The sequence below is a fragment of the Pygocentrus nattereri genome, chromosome 5, assembly GCF_015220715.1.
Source record: "Pygocentrus nattereri isolate fPygNat1 chromosome 5, fPygNat1.pri, whole genome shotgun sequence".
Lineage (NCBI taxonomy): Eukaryota > Metazoa > Chordata > Actinopteri > Characiformes > Serrasalmidae > Pygocentrus > Pygocentrus nattereri.
The window spans coordinates 44,715,146-44,732,316 of NC_051215.1; the positions used below are offsets into that span (position 1 = coordinate 44,715,146).

General features: G+C 40.5%; 1 protein-coding gene across 1 annotated transcript; it reads right to left on the reverse strand.

Annotated features, from left to right (window-relative positions):
* Positions 1-964: 964 nt before the first annotated feature.
* On the reverse strand, positions 965-16,821 carry si:dkey-191g9.5 (rap1 GTPase-GDP dissociation stimulator 1). Its single transcript, XM_017715810.2, has 14 exons — positions 16,270-16,821; positions 14,625-14,729; positions 11,657-11,779; positions 10,106-10,231; positions 9,695-9,823; positions 9,388-9,513; positions 7,598-7,741; positions 7,096-7,227; positions 6,852-6,986; positions 4,470-4,595; positions 3,682-3,821; positions 3,274-3,400; positions 2,379-2,507; positions 965-1,092 (listed from the first exon to the last, which is right to left on the reverse strand). Exons 1-14 carry the CDS (start codon positions 16,280-16,282, stop codon positions 965-967), a joined length of 1,683 nt encoding a protein of 560 aa, XP_017571299.1. The 5' UTR covers positions 16,283-16,821.
* Between the last annotated feature and the right edge of the window lie 350 nt (positions 16,822-17,171).

The window sequence follows — 17,171 nt, forward strand, 5'->3', positions numbered from 1 at the left end:
AAACCCATAGCACAGTCACACCACTTGCTACGCATCAGTGATTGCTATTAACAATATATTTTTATATTAAACTAGAGAATCTTAAGCTTAGCTCTTGATATGTGTCTTGCTATTGCTAAGAAGTTATGCATTTTGTTGTGCTCATGTTCAGCTAGTAAAATGATCAACATGATCAAAGAATCTGCATCAACAAAACCACTCGATCAGACACTAGTAAGGCCAGCTATGATATAAATATCATACAGTAATTATAGGATATAAGTATTGCAATTTGAGATGCATTTCCTTTTCTCAGGCAAGAACTGCAATCACATTCCACATTGCATGTAAATGCAGGAACCCTTGTGAGTTCGTGTGCTTTGCTGAATGAGGAGTATAGAGGAGTATATATTTTGTTGTGTAGGACTGAGAAGGATTAACATATTTACAGAAGATTACTCACTCCAGCAAAAAACTAGGAGAGATATCAGTACCGGAAACTTAGCACATATAATTCCACACAGCTGCTTTGCTAAACCTAAAGCGCATATGACTGAAAACAGAACGGTATGTTTCTGAGTATGTATATTATGGCAATGCAGACCAGTTATCTTGCAAATGATTAATTTCCTCTTGACAGTTTTCTGGAGATAAAGAAATCATGGATTTTATGGAGAGCCAACAGCTTGCTCTTACACAGATTACGCTAACCTCAGGCAGATGCACCTTTAGCATCTGTCCTCAAAGTGGTCACAGGTCAGCTGACAGGGAATGAGCCATGGAATGGTGCTTTATTCATGGGCCAATCAAATTCCTCTCCTGAAATGACATCACCTTATTCCTGCTGAGCTCACTGCTATGGGCACATAGTTCTGATTGCTTTGGTCTGATAGAACGGAGGACTGGATTGGTTAGTAGTGTATGAAAGGAATGCGCAGTGTGCTTGGAGTCAGTAGTCCCGTCGATCAGAGTTGGGACAGTTGTTCTAGCTGGTTTCTGACAGCACAGCCATCACTGTGTCTGCCTGGGAGGCCAGCTTGGTGCTGGTGTGACTGGAGAGTTTGGACAGGGAGTCCTTCAGGTTCAGTGTCTCCATCTGCTCCTTCAGCATGCCTGAGAGAGAGACAGACACAAATCGCATGATCAGACACATCATTAGAGGTAGTTCCCACCAGACAGGCTAAATTGGATTTAGGATTTGAATGAGATTTTAGATATTGTCACTGCCCAAAAAATCAACCCAGCAGCTGTCCTTTACATTGTGTGAAAGTTTTATGATGAAGAGACCAATAGAACTGCTCCAAAAACACTTGAAATAAAACCTCTCTATATTACCTTACATTAAAGTCCTGTAAAGTTATTGTTGTGGAGGTACATGGTTGTCTTAATATGTTTCCAATCATGTTTTTTATGGGAAGTCACACTCTGGAAGATGATTTTGTTTTGAAGGTAATCTGTACAGAAAGTTGATTAATTAATTGCTAGATATTTGAAAGCTTGTTGGAGGAGTGAGGCTGTCTATTTTTGTATATATTTGTCTATCTATCTATCTATCTATCTATCTATCTATCTATCTATCTATCTATCTATCTATCTATCTATCTATCTATCTATCTATCTATCTCTATCTATCTATCTATCTATCTATCTATCTATCTATCTATTTGTCTGTCTGTCTATCTGTCTTTCTATCTATCTATCTATCTATCTATCTATCTATCTATCTATTTGTCTATCTATCTATCTATCTATCTATCTATCTATCTATCTATCTATCTATCTATCTATCTATCTATCTATCTATCTATCTATCTATCTATCCCATTAGATTGCTTTAGCATTAATAGTTCATATTACAAATCTGACTTTCCTTACAAGAGCACTAAAGATGAAATCTGCAGAAGGCTCTCACTGCCATAAACTTGTTGGAAAAGCTCTATAAAAGCAGGTCTAAACTGTTCCTTTATTAGATCTATTTTTGAAACAGGCTTTCTGAACAAATGGTGCATCAAATGTCAAGCGATGTTGGATAAATGCCTGCCTTACTGCTCCAGTTCAGGGCTGCAAACCGTGATAAATTGTGAAACGATGCTGGAAGAAGTATTTTATAAACAGGTAGGCATTTATACTGTAATATTTTGTAACACAATACCTGCAGTGTGCATGCAGCACACGTAGGTGTATGTGAACTTCGCGTGAGTTCAGAAAGAAAAACATCTAATGAACCTTCGCTTTTTCAGCAGCTTTTCACCTGCGAATGATATTGAGCTAAGTAGCCTTTAGCAACCAGCCTACTTGCAAATATCTCTGAATTTCTGAAACTTGCTCAGACATATCTGCTTCACCATGGCGTTAAAAAGCCATTTTTGATGGTGGAAGATGAATTTAGTGCTACTGACTGGAGTTGGCCAGGCTGCAGATGAGGCCCAATGTGCTAAATTTGACCTCCACTGCCCCGACAGGGTCATCCAGCATCTTCTGCAGGGTGGGTAACAGATCAGCATTCCAGAACGGCTCCTGCACTGCCTCTGGGTAAGAAAAACATAGGGAGAGAATTAGTATGGGGTAAGAAAAGGAATATAAAAAATAAAGAAACAGCCCACATTTAGATTAACAGTTGACAGCAAGGTTTGCCGTTCCTAAAGGAATTGGCATTAAAATGAGGCTTAGAAGTTTTTCATTTTTGAAATTTTCCTGGGATGAAAATCAACAAAAAAATACAATAATAATTGTGTGTTTTCTTTTACTGCACAAGCTTAGAGGACAGGTAGCTATGCTCAGGATGCCGTCTAATGCAGAGAGATGTCAGTTCAGTTACAGAGCCTCATCTTCTCGGGAATTGCGTTAAAGTGCTGCCTTGTGCCTAAGCAGGGCATCATTCCAAACCAACTGTCCCTACACATTTGTTATCTCAATACACAATTCCATTATTAATGGAACAAAATTGAAACATTTCAATTTATTTGGGTTTCATTGTAACAAAATTAAAATTATCTTTAGCTCAAAACAGTTTTCATTCATTGAAATGTACTTCCATTGATTTGTGTTCATTTTATGTAAACCAATTACTTAAAGACAACACAATTCATTCATTTCATGATCGTATATTCTCAGATTTTAAGTCAAACAACACCACTGGTCCACCTCAAACCCCCAGTGCTAAACACCAGGTGTGAAACAAACAATCATATTTAACTACACTTAGCTACAAATCAGGATATCAAAGCTTACCAAAGCACTATTAGTGGTTTCTAATTATTGATATTTATGTTAAAATCATAAATGTGATTCTACCGATGTCTATCGCAGAGGCGATGGCTAGAGCCACCAAAGCTTCGTTCTGCATAATGACGTGTTCGCTGGTTGCCATAGAGATGAGGTGTTGAACCCCATCTGCCTTGATGACAGAGTGGATGACTTCCTGTCAGGAGGAGAGAAGAGCACACTTCAAAGACACTGCAGAAGTCAGCTGTGGTAGAAGGGACTGTAATATGATTCTGAGAACCCCATTAGGGAGCGTTTTTCAATATGTTTGTGTGGGAGGGGGCTGAAGTTTCTAAAAATAACACCAAGATTGGTGGTTGCTGACTTACCAATTAATACAGAGCATTTGCCAAGCCATCAGGAGGCAGCTGGTAATTGAACTGGTAAATGATTTTTTTCTCTCATTAGTGTGTGTACGTGTCTATTTGAGGAACTCACTGGGGAGCGACTGTGTCTGATAAGTGCTGCTAAAAGCCGATTGGCCTCTCCTCTGACTCCAGCATGGTCTTTCGCTTCACACCACTCTGTAACCCGCGCCAACAGCACCTCATCCTTCCCCAACACTGTTGCAGCCTCCTCTAACACACACACACACAAGCAGAGAAGACACACCCACCAGCATTAACAGTGATCAATGTATTTAAGACAAGATTTTTTTCACCCGCTACCAAGTGCCATCGTCAGCTGAGTGAAACCAGTAATTTACAAGTCAGAGAGGCTGTTAGTGCAGGACATCTTCTATTGTATAGTGCTGAGTAATGCTGGGTAGCTGCTATAAGCTTGTGAAGGTAATAATATAGGAAGAGGAAGGAACACAATGGTGAAGGAGCCTTTTAACTCAAGCCTCATCTCTAGGAAAATGAAAGGTCAGATTCAGGCTAACTTGACATATATACTCTCTATATTTATGACAGCTTGTTCTGATAAACATGTTTCCTTAATATCAAACCTTATGAAGTTCAGTTTTCATTTTAGTCTAGGGCTACCCCAGAAATAACAGTATTTGGAAAGCTTAAATTAGCAAAAAACAACCATTTCTGCCAACACTGTGAGTCTCCTAACACATTTACAGTGTGGTCCAAAAGTACTGAGAGTGGGAAAGAGAACCAGTTACTTAGAGTAATATGTAAGTAGTTGTAAGGTAGTTGTATAAAACCTGAATTTCCACTTATATTAGGCCTCCTTTGAAAGTAGTTGGGTATTGCATTCTCTTTTTTTTTGCTGACCTTGTCCATCCACCATCATGCGCAGGGTCCCTAGTAGTTTGAACTGGACAGGGGGCATGTCGGAGCGCAGCAGTGTCCTGATCCTCTCACTCACCCCATCCTCCAGCATGCGCACTTTATTTGATGCTGGAACAACAGGAACACAAACACATCTGTGAGCCTCTAGCCAGAGCTCAGCTTGAGTACTATTAGGTTGATTAGATTACGAAGAGATCAGGTTCACATTGTGCTGATAATCTTAAGGTTTCTGTTAATGCAACCAGCAAACGCTACCTGTAATATGTTCATATAAGACCAAAGGGAAAGTTCATTGGCATTTATTGTTCTAAATGAACTTGTTTGAACAGAATGATCCCTAAGCAGAGCTGAAATTATGAGTGGCACAGTGCAGTGTATTTCAGTTCTGCATGCTTTGCATGCATCCTGCACTTGGAATGGCAGTACTGTAGTGTTAAAGGAATATTCTTTCAGCAATCTAACCTCTATGTGCCCCATCTGTAGTGACCAGTCAATTACCACAGAAAGTAACTTTGATGTGCTGTGGAAATGAAAACCTCAGAAACAAATTTTAATAGAAGCCAATAAGCTGAAATCTATCAGTAAACATGTGTGCCAAATGTCAAAGATGGGCCTAAGTTTCCAGAGGGAAGAATATTTAATAGGTCATTGCGAGTTTAGTGGTGTAGGCGGAGTAGTCAAAGGCTCTGCCTCATGACTCATGAATACAAAAAAACCTCATGGAAATCCAAAGTAAATAGAACTGCTTTTTACTATGTAGCTCCTTTGTTCAAATATTTGGATAAAACTTAACATAAGAACAGCTTTTGTAAGACATCATTTCAACCTAAGACCTGTATTAAGGTGTATTATAGTGTAATGGTTGCAATTAGGAATTTGCATTCCATGGCAATGTATTTCAAATATTTATTCACAGAATTCAGCAACTGCCTACTGGCTTCTATTAGAAGCAAAGTCCTTATTGGAAAGTCTGTCTACATCTGTCCACTAGACGGTCATCTTGTCAACACCCCAGGGGAGTTATTTCCAATCACACAATTTCCTATTGCTTTGAACAGGCAAAGTCCCTTAAACCCTAAACTGAGAGCCACACTAAAGTTTTGGAAACATATTTGAAATCACTGGAGAAACTGGACACAAACAGTATTAGTAGTTTGTAGCATTTGGCTTAGTAAGCCAAAAGCTTACTCTGGCTACAGCACACATGCATCAGAGTACGTGAGCAGCATGGAGTGATGTGATTTTTGCTAACACGCAACTTTTCAGGACGTCAGAGCATCAGTATTCTCTCTTGCCCTGATATCACTCCAGTATCCCTCCACCCTGTGAGCCAGACTGTCTGTTTTTCCACATTGACTCACTCTGTATGCGAGTGAGGTGACAGTTGCACTCATGGCCAGTCATACAGAGTGTCTGTGCTGCGGAGCAGTTCAGCAGACCTACCATAAATTGGAAATAACTGGAAATTCTCACTGATCTCAACAAAGTTCTAGAGACATTATACAGAGTCAGTCTTGTGTCATCCATTTTGCTGATGGTGTTAAAAGCATGTGTTTATTTAGCCACAGCGGATTTCTAAATCGGTCCATCACTTTAAGCCCAAACCTTCCAAAAAAGCCTGCATAGCACAGAATGCTTAGCCAGTTTTTCATTCAATAAAGGCCAAACAATTATATATTCCATGAAATAAAGTGAAATAGCATCTTGTACATACATTCAACTCCTAAAATAAATGTCATAAGAATGGATCTATGGGGCAGACATGGAGTGGAGTTTCTCTGCCATTTGAGCTGGAAAAGAAAACTCAGAGCAGAGCTGGAGTGGAGTGGTTATAGAAATGCTTTGAGCAGGAAGCGGAAATGTCTGCCGCTCCACTCACATGCCTTGAAGCGCATATCTCCACAACAAGGGGGAGCTTTTGCCGCTTGCAGCTTAATCAGCAAGCTGATTGGCTCATTTTATTGACGAACAGAACTCTCCTTCTATACAACTGAGTTCCCTCCTAAAACATCACTCTCAATCTGCATTAGCTGCCTAGGAGGAAGGAGGAAGACAGCAGTCAGTCTTTTTTTCTGTTTACATTTTGCTTATAAGCACCTGGTTTGAACTGTCAAGTTAGATGCATCAGATACAGCCACCAATCAGCATTTGAATAAATCTGGCCAACCAGATCACAGATACAAATTACATGTAAAAAACACATATAAATGATATGTAAACTAAGGAGGAGGTCCTAAATAAATTCATCTTAAAAAAACGGTCAATCAGAGGCACTGAATTACCTAGACTTGAGCCCAGATAAGCCCATGCATTAACAAGCCTGTGGTGAGGTCAGTAGTGTGCTGACGTAATGACTTATGATACCTGGAATGGCGAGATTTCTGAGAGCGCTGAGGCCTGCATGCTGCACCGACACATCACCCTCATCTACATGATGCTCCAGCAAATCCAGGATGTGAGGAACCACCCCTAGTTCCATCATCTTCACACAGTTACTGTCTGAAAGAGTGAAACAGCAGAGATCCAAGAACAACATGCTGATCTTCTTGGAGACAGAATGGCATCTTGTCAGCGTAACTGTGTCAGCTGAAGTATGTCGTTCTCTCACCATTCCTGGCAAAGTTGGCAATGGCCAGTGCTCCAGACAGCTGAAGCTGGGTGTTAGAAGACTGCAGCCAGGACAGAACATCCTGATATACGCTCCCTGTCCCCTCTCCAAAACACTTCTGCATTGACTCGTCTGCAACACAGTCAGTCAGCTAGATAAAGTGCAGCATAAATGAATATGGCTTACATTTATTTCATTATTATAGCTGCAGATTATATTATATTTGTGATATGATGTGATTTAAAGTTTACACTCATTACACTGAATATAAAATAATGTATAAAATCCATAAAGTCCAAGCTATAAACCAAGGATATGGATATTGATGGCATTACTAACACGGTGAGACTGCACACAACAATATATATGTTATGTTTACCAGGTTCATTTGCTAACAAAGCTCTGGGAAAACACAGCATGTTTACGTAAGCTCCAGTATTTAGTACTGTACTAAGTACTACTATAACAGAAATGTGGGGGGTGTAATGACAACAGAGCTTACCCCCCAGCAGCAGCGTCACTATGAGGTTGGAAGCTATTTTTATACTGCAGAGGTCATGTGGGTCAGAGTCACCCTGCAATTTGCGAATCATCTCAGAGAGAGCTTCAGGCACACCCGCCTCTACAAACTGGAGCTTCAGGGCATCTGAGGAACAGACATATATACACACAAACATTCTTCTCGTACAAACAGTAAAAAGGGCTGTGCAAAAGTTAGAGACCACCCTTCATTTGTTTCATTTCCAGTCTAAGTGGCCATTAAATACAGGTTATTCATTTTTCAGGAGGGGATATTACAGATAAGATAATCCACTTGCATCAGGAAGGAGAAAGCCAAAGAATAATTTGTCACCATCAGACAAACAGCATTTAAAGCTTTCATTTTTTAAAGGCGGAAGAAAATCCAACCCTGCTTTTGATTCACATCTGAAAAAATCCACAGGTGTTTCTATCCACCCACTGGGACAACTAAGGAAGCTGTCAAGAAGGCGCTACTAAGAAATAAATAATGCAAATTAAACAAAGAAGCTTCTGGTACTGGACACCCCAGAGACCTCAACATCACTGGATGTTTTTGGGATTACTTGGACTGTGCAAAGTATTAATGCCACCAGCTTCTGAGACTGAACTTTGTAGATGTGGAAAAATATTCCCACAGGTTTCTATGAAAAACAGCAAATCTCCTGAAAAGAACAGGAGCTGTAATATAGGCAAAGGGTGGACACAGTAAATACATTTAATGGGTGCTTCTGCGTAATTGTCTGTTAGACTGGAAATTAAATAAAGGGGGTCTTTTTTGCACAGTTTGGTACATCTTGGCAATTTTTCAGATTTCTTCTACTGTAACACAGATAGAATATCTGATTCATCTCTAGTAATCATTTTTCCCTCTATAAGCTGAAAGTGATAGCTAGAAAAAGAAAATCTAATTTGGTGTTTCTCACCACTGTGCCTGGAAACCCACTGCCCTGCACATTTCAGTGCTTTTCCACTTTTGGCTCAGTAATGAGCTGGTTGGATCAGGTATATCGGGAGCAAGGAAAGCACTAAAAAGTGCTGATCTATTTCACTCATTTTTCTCTTTCCCCAAATATACTTGAACATATATTCGACCAGCCAAGACATTTGTTGTAAAACGTTCGTCCTTAATTTTGCTATGGAGAAATGAAGCTAATGTATCTAGCAATGGAAGCTTAGACCACCCAGTTAGCATCATGCGAGCGTGTCTGGATCACGTCCATGTCTAGATTTTCATGCTTCTGTCAAGCCGTGTTGAGTTGTTAGACTTGTTTATGCGGTTTCTGACACTGTATGACATACTGTTATCTATCAAAGTGGGGAAAAGTGCTAGAAAACAGAATTAGCAGCTGTTGAATTCCTAATTTTGTCTGTAGTTTGTTTATTTTGTTTTAGATAACAGTAAGTCATATAAGCTTGTCTATTTGAGATCACAACTCAATGCACTTTAAAGCAAGTATGTGATGATTTAGTTTGCAGTATGCATGATGCTAGCTGGGCCTTCATTACTTGTTAGCTACCTTAGCCTCATAACTCCAGGGTAAAACTAAAGAAGCTCGCTTTGGGCACCAGCCCCATTTGGGCTAATCAACTACATTTGGGCCAAGGAGGAAAGTGTGTGAATTTGCTTCAATTTTGAACCAAAACTAAAATCTGGCGTGGTCCATTTTAATTTAAACTTTTAGTGACTGATAAATTAGCTACACCCAAAGCTGTGTATAAAAGGTGAAATTGAGTTTGGAACAGTAGCTGTGATGTGACTGTCTTGCTCACCACTCTCTCCCAGTGAGCCCAGCACCTCCAGAATAAGGTGGCGGCGCTCTGCATCCGGGGCCCTCTTTAGCTGGGCTGTCAGGACCTCCGCCACGCCCACCTCTGCTAGTGCGTCTTTTGCGGCATCTGAAGACAAATTTTGTATGTTTTTAATGTGTTTATGCACCGGCCAGGATGACAGAATGAGGATGCAAGATCAGGTTAACCATGTGCAGAAAAAGTCTGTCTTCAAGTGTGGCTGTTTTTTTACACACTGTAATGCCTTAAGACGGCTTTAAAGTGCATTGTTCCTCCCTCTCTCTCTCACCCATATCAGCGAGGTTACACAGGGCCAGCAGGCAGACGTTGACCAGTGGGTCATTCTCTGGGTACTGGTGCATGATGGCCACCAGCCTGGGGATGACACCGCTCTTCACCAGCTGAGTCTGCTGAACAGCTGAGAGAGGGAAAGAAAAAGAGAGAGAGAGAGTGAGAGAGTGTAGAGGATTTAAAGTGAAAAAGCAAGAAAGCGCAAATATTAAAAATATTCTTGTGTGGGAAGGGAGAAATGAGAGGAAAGAGCAAAAGGTGGAGAGAGAATGAGAGGCAGTAAATGAGAAGCAAGACAGGAGGGAATGAACAGTATTTGCAATGTAAAATGATTGTTTTCCTGCTGTGAATGCATCTCTCTGTCCTCTTTCAAACAAAAGCCCATTAGCTCAGGAACAAACATGCTCACTGTTGTCGAAGCAGATGCGGCCGATGGCCCGGCCGGTGTGCAGCAGCAGGTCTTGGTCAGAGCTGTTCAGCAGAGGAACCAGAGCGGTCACCAGCCCAGCCTCAATGCACCTCTCCCTCACAGCAGCTTCAGGATGGAAACATATCAGCATTAGCTTAATACATGCGTGCAGAACAAATCCAACCATTTTAGAGTAAGTACATATGACCACCTAAAGGAACAATGAGGTAAATGCATAGTTCACCCCTTACTCCATTTGTAGTCAATTAGCCAAAACATGTTTCTCCAATGTTAGTTTCTTTAGCTTTGCACTGATAAAGAGCGATAAAGGCTAATGTTGTGAACCAGTAATAGAAGTGTAGGTGTACCAATTGGCATTACTCATGATTGCACACGTCATCACATTCTTGCTTCAAACTGTTATGAGTTGATAGGTAATGTCAAATAGACTTGTGTGGTTGTTGATACTGAGTGACTCTTATCTGTAAAAATAGACTACTATCAACTACATCTGACATAAGAGGGAAAGTTTTTTTTTTCTTTATTGTTTTTGTTATTTATTTATTTTAATTATTTATTTGTTTATTGTTTTTTGTTTTTGCCAAAAACACTTTTACAACAAGAAGTATTTATTCTTTAAATCACTTCCCTGCTGAAAAAAAAACAGCACAGACCTGGTCTGGGCTGGTTTGTGCTGGTCTGGTGCTGGTTTAGCTGGTCACCAGCATCCCAGCCAAGTAACCAGCCAAGCTGGTCTATACAGTTTTTTCTTTCACTGTGACATGAAAATACATGTTACATGTTTTATTGATTATCGATGTGAAAATATGTTAAACATCCTCTACAGAGAAGACACTTGTGCACATTTTACAGGTAAATTCCACAGATTCTTTTAAACATTTCTGCATAATTCAGTAGACAGCATTTAAACAGAGTAATGCAGAGTGGTTTTAGGTAAAATTGTTGGAAAAACGTACAGATTTTTTTGCAGTGGTGGTGATAGGAACCAGAGATCACAATGTCAACAACACAAATATAGCCATTTTGTTTACTATTCAAAAGGATCAGTGAACCTATATGTCTTCTGAGTTTATACGCATAATGTTGATGAAAGTTTTCTTTCAGAGCCATTTTGATTCACAACGCGTCAATTTTAAATCGATTGTAAATAAATAAATAAAGCAGATGAATAAAAATTGTGCACCAATTACAGTAAAGTGCCATTTTACCCATGTTTACTAGTAGAGGATGTATGTTAACTTTCACTTCAAATAAATAATGCGTGCAGTTTGACTGGGATTTTTCAAACTTTTGTATATGACTGTAAATAGCATCCTGTGTATTAGTCATATTATGACTTCATTCCTGATGTTATAGTTCTTTCTTTCTCAGTTGTTTTGGAACCGTCCACAACTCCATTCATTCTGAACATGGTATGTTGTATTTTTATACATTTATTACAGATTTGTAGCTTCCTGCTTGTGTAGCTGCACAGGACTAGCGCAATTATTACACTTATCTTCAAATAACCTGGCTTTATGTTCAAGTTACCTTCTCTGGCCATCTCAGCCACCAGCAGAGCCACCTGTGATGTGAGCAAGCCTTTATTCCTCAGAGTCTGGGCCAGGGTGGGCAGGACTCCGCTGGAGGCTATCTGCTCTGCAGTGCCCTTTTCTGAGAGGAGAGCAGAACATTTGACCATAAGGGCGCTGTGTAGATGAAAAACATGTCTGTGTGGCGTACATCCCACAACATTTTGAATGAAATATATCGACATGTTGTCAAATGGAAACTGAAACACAGAATTCTTTTTATTCCTGTGGGAATGACGAATAAAGGAAAATTCAAAGTGTTCATTCCTAAATGCAACTCTCCAAACACAGACTGCAAAAATGGCCTCTTAGCAAGCCAATATTTACTATACCATTGTGTGGTGTTCGAGTCTGTGGGACCCCTTTTTTAATGTTTACCAAAAGAAAAAAAACGTGATTCATTATTATTTCAACATCTGGTTCCTTTCGCTTTGCTCATTTTCTGTGAAGAACATATAAAGTAACACATTTTCAGGGACTTCACACTGTTCACACTGAACCCACAGAGAATAAAAGTGTGGAGGTTCTGTTCTCCTCCTACATGGCCTGCTCTTAATGTGTGTGTGTGTGTGTGTGTGTGTGTGTGTGTGTGTGTGTGTGTGTGTGTGTGTGTGTGTGTGTGTGTGTGTGTGTGAGTGTGCATGAGGGAGGACAACATGGTCAGGCTGCTGACTGGCTACAGCTGCTAAAGGAGACCCGTACACTGGCCACTTGTGATGTTTTCAACATCTGGTATTTTATTTTATATATATATATTTATATTAATTGTTATGACTGTATTAATTTAAAAAATAAACAATAGGGTGGGTCTAGCCAACCACTGAGTACCCAAAACATGAAAACTACGCAAGGTTAAATCTCTAGAAATATAATAAATAATTTTATAATATCTCATAAAATAAGATAATTTAATTTGAGATTCTCATGGTGCATCTAAATGTAAAACAACAGTACAAGGCTTGGTAGACAGCCAAAACTGTCACCATCAAATAAACAGTTCTTTTATCTTTGAGAGAGAGAAGAAAGTCTGTGTTTCTGTCCATCCTTCAACTGTAAGAAATGTCTGTGTAATTTTCTGTTAAATATAAATCTTTCGGCTTTTTTTCTCTGATGCTGAAAAATGAACTATATAAATAACATGGTCTTCTACACAGCCCTGTACATTTGTCTCTGAAATAAATTTCATTTGCATGTAAGCAAAAGCCTTTTGATCAAATTGTCTTTAAGATAATAAAAAATGCACATTCAGTTAGGTGTCCAAACTTTTGACTGGTTGTGTACATAAGTAGAATGACTGTAAAGTTGAGTATATGCATGTATGCCTGAAAGGCTGATACTGTCACAGTGATTATCTATCATGTGATGATGAACAGAGACTCTGGAAGGCTCTCGTGAGCAGACGTCAGCATGCTGAAGGCTGGAGACGGAGGAAAAGCTACAGGCTTTATAAGTAGGCTTAGGTGCTCAGTGTGTCTGCTGCTGCCAAATTAAATCAATAGGCAACTTCTTTCTAACTTCCCTCTGCTTTCATCTTACAGCGGCCCTTTCATCTGCTGCACTCTTCTCTACTCTCTGCTGCACACGCTCCTCACTGTGGCAGTGGGCTCTCAGTGGGATCTACTCAAATCTTCTCCAGCCCGAGCTGAGGGGGATCTCTCATTACAGCGTGAGAGAAACTCCAAACAGCCGCGGAGGCAGGTCAAGCTGTCAGAGCAGGGCCGTGCTGCCATGGCAACATCTGCGTTGGGCTCTTCCGAGGGAGCCTGTTTCCTTCCATTTTTAGATGCGTTTGCCATCTAAAATCACTAAGAATGTGACAGCCGGTAACATCTGCTACAAATTAATTTGTGCTAGAGGAGAACACAAGGAGAGGAGGTGAGAAAAAAAGTTTACAGGTGAGTTTAACCCCTTCTCCACTCACTGTCTCTCGCCCCTCTCTCTCTCTCTCTCTCTCTCTCTCTCTCTGCCTCTGTCTCTCTGCTTCTCTCCACTTTTTCTCTCTGAATATCTTTTTCTCTGTCATTCTCATTCTCCCTGCTTCTCTCTATCTTGCTCTCGTTTTCTCTCGCCTTCTCTCACGCCCCCACCCCCACCCCCACCCCCCCTCTCTGTGACAGACATATAGGCAGATTACCCATCTACTATACCCTGTGTATCCCAGGTCTGCTGGAGAAGAGTCAAGACAGCTCCTTGCTGCTCACTTCAGCGTATTTAATTTACTCAAACACACACACACACACACACACACACACACACACACACACACACACACACACACACAGCTTCATTAGTTCATGACAGGATTAAAGTGTCATGTGTGTAAGTATTTACAACTTGTTTGTAACACACAACACACACAATATGATCATATGACCATGTATTTTATAGCCACTGATCTTCTCCATGTCACACTGAGTAGAAGGATCAATGCATGCACAGATGGATGGATAGGGTTATGGGTATTGATATGGATATTATTATGGTTGTGGATGTGAATATGGTTATGGTTATGGTTATGGTTATAGATATGGATATGGATGTGGTTATGGTTATGGTTAGGTATATAGATATAGATTTAGATTTTAATAAGATTTTGTATATAGATGTGGGGCTTATTTTGGATTTATATCCAAACTATTCCTGAGTTTCTGGTGTTTATTTGAGAAATTTGACAGTTGAGAACTGACAGAATCATGTATGACATCTGACAGTCATGCCAGTCAGTGGAGTATCTTTAGCTAAAACTATTGGAGTCATTCATTTGTGATCTTATAGCATAATATCAGCTGATATTATTGTTACTGCATGATAATTATCAGAATGTTCCCTTAGGCTACAAAATCAGGATCAATTTTTTCAGTGAAAGAATTTTCTAACTGGTCAAGCCCAGATATGGATATGATATTGATAGGGATGCAGAGACTCACTCTTCTCCAGTAGGAGGTTCAGCAGGGTGTCCATATGAGGCTTCAGTTCCTCCTCTATCAGCTCTGTGCTCACACTTATAGCCTTCAAAGCTTCAGCCAGAAAGTCTGAAAACAACATAGGCAACGTGTTCAAAATCAAGAGTTATCCACCCAGTACAGATCACTTTTACCTTCATGCATGAAAATAAAGGTTTCTAAAGTTTTTGGTTTGGACATGCAGTTATAGAAAAAAATGGTCAGTACAACATAAAAATGAGTTGTTTTATCTTAACCTTAAAAACTAATAAACTTTAAAATCAGCAGGCCCAAGGTTTATGACACACCAATGCATTTTAAGAATAGCTCAACCAATTTGCATTTTAGTCACTGTAGTTACTGAATAATAAGCCTTAGTATGTAACAGGCCTGGGATTTTAAGGGCTTAGCTTAAAAAGTAAGGAACCAGGCTGCCTGGTCAATTAACTAAAAATGTATACTTTAGAAAGGTACTTCATTACAGAACCGTCTTTGGTCTTTATAGAACCAATCTCTGAAATGGGTCCTTGGGGATTCAAAAGGGGTTCCTCTGTCACATCACTCTAAAAAATTTGGTTCCATTTGGCACCTTTGTCTTTTGTCAGGCAAGATATCATGCAATCACGAGAATGCCTGTTCTTCTATGTGTGTGTGGACTGTGAATGAACTACATTCAAGCAAATATTTTAAAGGGCACGTCAAACAGAAATTGCTCTGTTCCTCTCAATACACAGTGCAGCAATGCATCTGAAATTCTCTGTCTTTCACTTATCACTGAGATATCACACAACTCATGTTTCTGTCTCTGGGGCGTGAGAGTGAAAGGAGATGGAAATCAGGCAGATAGAAAGAGAGGAAGTGGTTCAGTTTCTGAATGCATATCTTTGATCATTGCTGTCATAGCCGAAACTTCCATGGTAACTAGATCGATATACATGTATATATATATTTATATAGTTATCAAATACACAACATTTTAAAGCCTTGTTTGCTTGAGAGAGAGACAGATAAAGAAAGAGAGGCTGAGAGAGAGAGAGAGAGAGAGAGAGAGAGAGAGAGAGAGAGAGTGTGTGTGTGTAATCACCCTGATAATCCCTGGTAAGAAGAATCAAAATAGAAATGCAGAGCAGGGGGGCTATTAGGATACAACTTCAATACCACAGCAGGCTCTTAATGCTTCAAGCCTCCTACATGAACACCTACACACTGACATTTTCCCTCGTTTCACAGATCTCAGCCTTTTCTCCTCTCTCGAATGAACTTAGTGAATAAAAGTGAGTGACAGAGCCCCCTGAGGATGTCATTAGCCAGGGCAGGCTGGCTCTCAGCATGCCCCACTTTAAACACTCTCGGGCTGGAGCTAAACTCCCCACATAGACCCCTCCACCACCACGCCCACCTGGGCAGCTATCACAACTCGAATGTGACCTTTTTCAAGATGAGGCTGAAGAAAAAAAACCAACAGTCTGGGGTGGCAGCCTCTGAGCTGCGGCTATTCTCAGCTACTGTGTTTGTAACATGGACCCAAACAACACAGAGCATCACATCCATGTACTGAGACAGATGTGGGGCTACAGCACACTAGCTCAGTTTTACAGCAGAGAACTGATAAAGCATGTTAGGGACTTACCCGTATCTGCCATGGCTGCTGGTAGACTGAGTGTTCCTCAGTGTCTCCCCGTGTCTGTCTGTCCGTCTCTCTCTCTCTCTCTCTCTCTCTCTCTCTCTCTCACACGCTCTCACTCACACTCGCTCTGCAGCTGCTTGTGGTGTATAAGAAGAGAGGCAGCCCTCCCTCAGGCAGGACAGCAGACTCCAGCCTCTAGATGCTCTTGAGTCAGCACAGCCACACTGATCTCGTGCACTGATGCATGTGTGCGCATTCCTCCACTCTCTCTCTCTCTCTCCCTTGCTCTCTCCTTATTCCTGCCATTTCACGTCATTCCCATTCACCGCTTCTCCTCCACACACTCTCTCTCCTCTCGCACTCCTCTTTCTCTCTCTTTTCCACTCCCTCCCCCACCTGCTCTCGCATTTGAAGGCAGGCTCTCTCTCTCTCTCTCTCTCTCTCTCTCTGCTCATAATACTCTGTAAATCCTAAAGCTGCCCAAAGCTCATCAGTCGACAATTACCCTGCAGACAACAGCGGAGCTGAAACACAACCTTCAAGCACTCAGCAGTGATCCTCATCACTACACTGTTCCCCTTCACACACACACAAACATCTCGCTGCATGTCAGCACCAGGGACAGCGGCTGTTGTGGGTGGTCCTCAGAGACTGACTGCAGTCCAGTCCAGCATCAAAACACTGTCTCAGCAGTGAGGACAAACAAACACTTCAGGACACTGTTTAGTCATGAGTTGAAAGAATAAAAATAAAACAAGGAAATGGTTGCCTACTGTAACAATGAATGAATAGGTTTAGGCAAATCTTAAGTAGCTTAGAACAGCACATGTTTACTCTTTTAAGATTCCTGTTATGTCTTCTAGTCTTAACACTTCAAAGTCTTGATTTATTATTCAGTTATTAGT